Source organism: Augochlora pura, unplaced genomic scaffold (assembly GCF_028453695.1).
Source record: "Augochlora pura isolate Apur16 unplaced genomic scaffold, APUR_v2.2.1 APUR_unplaced_1330, whole genome shotgun sequence".
NCBI lineage: Eukaryota > Metazoa > Arthropoda > Insecta > Hymenoptera > Halictidae > Augochlora > Augochlora pura.
In genome coordinates, this window is record NW_027581364.1 from 1 (window position 1) to 4378 (window position 4378).

Below are 4378 nucleotides of genomic sequence, written 5' to 3' on the forward strand. Positions count from 1 at the left end.
ATTCCCTCGACTTCGTCTTTTAAAGTTTTAATTTCTTTTTCGGCAGATTGTATCTCTGCTTCCTTGTTTTCTGAAAAGAGATTGCATTTATAAACATATAAGCTCCGACGAATGAAAACGCATTGAAGAATTGATATTCTACCCGTTTAGGGCCGTCATCTTCATGCAAGGCTTGCACACGAGCTAATTTATACGGTTGCATCTCCTCAGCCCGGACAATTCGATACACCGTCGAATAGCTCGCACTGTAAATTAATTTATATCCAGCAAAATTAGCAATTGAAAACTGTTTGTTATAAATGAAATTCACAATTAACTGAAACTTACTTCAATTCGCGGCCCACCTGTCGCACACTTCGAGTGCCATCAAGTTCCATAGCCTCCACTACGGTGTCCTCTAGCTGCACGCTACGCGCGGAACGCGACCGCCCGACTGCGCTATCAAGACATCTAGCAACACCGTACGTATGCAAATCCATTGCTAGTTTTCTAATTTTTTCTTTTCTTGCAATTGCCTTACTGCAGCACACGCGTCTCTCCGGCACTGCGCAAGCACACACACTATTTTCGGTTGTTCTTGCGGCGCGTACATTTTAACGTACATCTCCTGATTCTTGCCATCTTTGCTATATAATCGTACGAGTATAATCGTGGCCTGTTGTTTCAATAGCGACCGTTAACGGAATGTGTTTCCCTACCGCGATTTCTATTACTTTTATATTGTATACCCCATGGAGGTGCCTTTGAAAGTTAGTCCGCGAGGTGTACACAGCACCGTTGCCGGGAGCGTGAGGAAACATGGAAACAAATACGATAGCCGTTGTCGAACAGCGTTGAAGTTCGTATTTTTTTGGTTACAGCTGTCCTAGGACATAGAAACAAAGGAATCCACCTTGCCGTGTCTGAGTTGTATTAATCTATTTGAAGGAGAAAAAAAATTAAACGGCAAGTCCTTATTAGGACTCGCGAAGGAAATTTAGATGCTGTACAAATTAATTTCCCCCTGTTCTATTCCACATCTCTCATATCCGGACCGCCTAGAAAAGAGCGGTGAATCACCGACCCCTCTTTTTTAAACATCTGTAAAAACGTCGCGGAGATGGGAGACTTGACCACCTTAAAGTGCTCTCTCATTATTCCAAAAAAATTATGAAAGCATTAAGCGTAGCTAATTATGCAAGGAATGGCTTAGAATTGTGCCCATAATTATGAAAGTGGTCCAAGTCATATATTTCTTGTTTCGAGACATTTAATGAATTGCATTTGCATAAATTAAAATATATTTTTACATTATGCGATCTTTTTATTTGGAATTTTATTAGTCTTGATTAATGGAAATTTATTATGGATATGAAAGTTTGTGTGAATATCATACGAAAATGTTTTTAAAGTTTGAATTGACTTAGACCATTTTAAAAATTAACTGAATGTTCTATAAATGACATAAAGCAATAACGAACTATGAGTTTTATTTGAAACAATAACTTTAATGACTATAATTCGTGCACATTTATTAATGATACTAAAAAAGTTTAAGTAAGTTTACTAAAAAAGCATTTCCATCATTTCGAGTTTTTAAGATTTTTAAAATGTTCCTGAAAAACCGGAGATCCAAAACGTGAAATTCAGGAGCATCTAAAGAAGTTTTATAGATCATTTTATATGGTTCATTTTTCACGAATCTCGTCCATTGTATCCGCAGCCAAGAGACAGATTCGCCCGCGGTATTTTTTCCTCTTCTGGTTGTTCACTCTGCTAGTGATTTCGTTGAAATAAAATCCGTCTGTGACATTCGTTTTATCGAAAATGTATTTCTTCTTCTACACTTTTCTATCAGTTCATAATAGTGTTCAGGGTTGTATAAGTAATTTTCTTTTTTTATTTTCATTTCTATTAACCCAAAACCACGGTCATTCGGTAGAAAGGACCAAGTTATGTCTATATAATTTCCTTAAACTTTTGACTTAGACCACTTTCATAATTAACACTGAATGAATTCCATATAATGTTGAAATTACAACCACCATCTAACGTTTCATTTTTGATGATATCGTAAAAATTACATTGAATAAATTTAGTTTAAATTAATGTGGTGTAAAATAACTGATAAACTCATTTTTTTTAACTTTTGCCTTAGACCACTTTCATAATTATGGGCACAGTTATTTTACACCACATTATTTTAAACTAAATTTATTCAATGTAATTTTTACGATATCGTCAAAAATTAACCGTTAGATGGTGGTTGTAATTTCAACATTATATGGAATTCATTCAGTGTTAATTATAAAAGTGGTCTAAGTTAATTCAAGCAAATACTTTTTATTTCTTTAAATAGATTTAAATAAATTCCACCAATTGCACTGCTCGTTACTATTTCAATTAATACTATTCTTTTGAAATCGCAGATGCAATTTTATGAAATTGATTTATGTAAACGTGCATGAATAAGGTTCAGTAAAATAAATTGCATGAGAAAAGTTAGGGGACAGAGAGAGAAAGAGAAAGAAAAGGAGAGAGAGAGAGAGAGAGAGAGAGAGAGATAAATATTCCAATTATTCCTGCACTAATAATGGATCCAAAGGTTAGAAATCCGTTTGGCGTATTTTCACTAAACATGCCTATAACTGATAGACCTTCACTTCGAATTTCTTTTCCTGTCATCGTTCGTGCTACGGAATTAAGTATTGCTGATTTTTCTGCTGGGAAAATGATATGATCGCTGAGATTGTTTAGATTGTTTTGTGTATATATGCCACTTGTGGCTAAATTTGATGGGTTAATGTATTGCCATTTAGGTTCTTCAAGTGGTTGTAGCATTTGAGGAGGGATAACTTCAATTGGTCTTGGTGATAGCCTGTGCCAGGATTCCTCAATTTCATACATCACGGGTAATACATGGCTGCATTCCCTGTGTGTTCCATGGTTGGTGAGTATATGAGTTTTTGGCGTTAGAAATAAGGAATTGTTTCCGTTTGCGACAGGTAATTCATTGTAACAATCCGCGGTGTGTCTTACACGTACATCTACGACGATGCATTTGATTATGTGTATTACTTCTCCAGCGGTTAACCCTTTCTCTACTACGGGCCACTATAGTGGCTTTTCATAAGATGTCACTGTGGTACTACGGACCACTATAGTGGCTCTTGCGCAAGATGTCACTGAGGTACTACGGGCCACTATAGTGGCTCTCCGCTAGATGCCAATGATCTATTGCGTCCAACCGTTTTACGCAAGTTTCTGACTCTGGGCATACACTGATAATGTTTTTTTGCATCATTTACTGCTAACAACTGAATAAACAAACTGCTTAGCAATCTATGTACCTCGGCAATCAGTCTCAGCAGCATGGGTTCTCCGCCGCGGCATTCTCGCAGACGATCGGCGTTGCGTAGCGTGCGGTGATGTCGCGGCGCTCCGTTCAGCAGAAGTACCGCGGCGGAGAACCCGCCCGTAGCGAAAGGGTTAAAGCCATATGCCCTGTTTGTTTGGTTACAATTTGGGCGATTTCATCTGGTTTCAATGTTGCCCCGCCACTGGTTGCGCAAGCACTGCATGCCTCTTGCTGCAGTGGACCAGAGCGGGCGACAGGAATCGTTGTGGTGACCTGCCGAGCTGGTAGGCACTGTGGCGTGCACTGTCAAACCCTTTCGTGATGGAGAGCCTGTAAGAAGTCGAGCGTAAGCTGGTAGCCCCGCCTTCCCGTGGCCCCCGCTGAAAACGACGCGTCCCCAGGCAGTTCGCCCGGTTTCCGGTCTCCGGACACTGGGCACCGGACTGGTGGCGGGTCGGCTAAGTGGGCTACCTCCGCAAGGACGGCTTTCTTTCCTAGTGATCCTTAGATGGTGAAGGAAGGGTTTTTCCTGGTCTGTTCGCTGCAGTTTCCGCATGCAGCGTTGCCCTTTGCAGTGGTTCACCGCTGCTTTAACATCGGCCGGCATAAGCAAACTGTGCTTCGTCCGGCCAGAGCGGGCCCCCCGGCCGTCAGCTCAAGGTAGACTTTAGTTGGTTTCAATGTTGCTAGAATCAATGCATTAGTTAGGACTTGTTTTTCTAAATCGTATTTTTGTTTCAATAAGTTTCGGTAAAGAGTCGTCATTTGTGTTCTGGCGTGTCTTTCTACGTAAACGAATTTTGAGTTGATGTATGTGAAAATGTCGAAAGTTTCAACTACTATCTTCTTTTTGCCTGCGAACGTTCTTCCTTTTGTAAGTGTATAGTATGGCTGAGAGTGTGTGGTATGTAAGAAGGAGTGTGCGGTTGTATGAATGTATAGTAATAAGATAACATGAATGCATGGTTGTGTGCGTGAAACAAATGAATGATTGGGATCATCGACCGGGATGATCAATGCCACACACGAGCCACAACGGAA

General features: G+C 40.0%; 1 protein-coding gene across 1 annotated transcript; it reads right to left on the reverse strand.

Moving 5' to 3' along the window:
- Positions 1-2621: 2621 nt before the first annotated feature.
- Positions 2622-4191, reverse strand: LOC144477472 (uncharacterized; the record flags this gene model as incomplete). Its single annotated transcript, XM_078195195.1, has 2 exons — positions 2622-3093; positions 3953-4191. Coding segments are annotated over 2 exons (711 nt in total), but the record flags the coding sequence as incomplete, so codon positions are not given.
- Between the last annotated feature and the right edge of the window lie 187 nt (positions 4192-4378).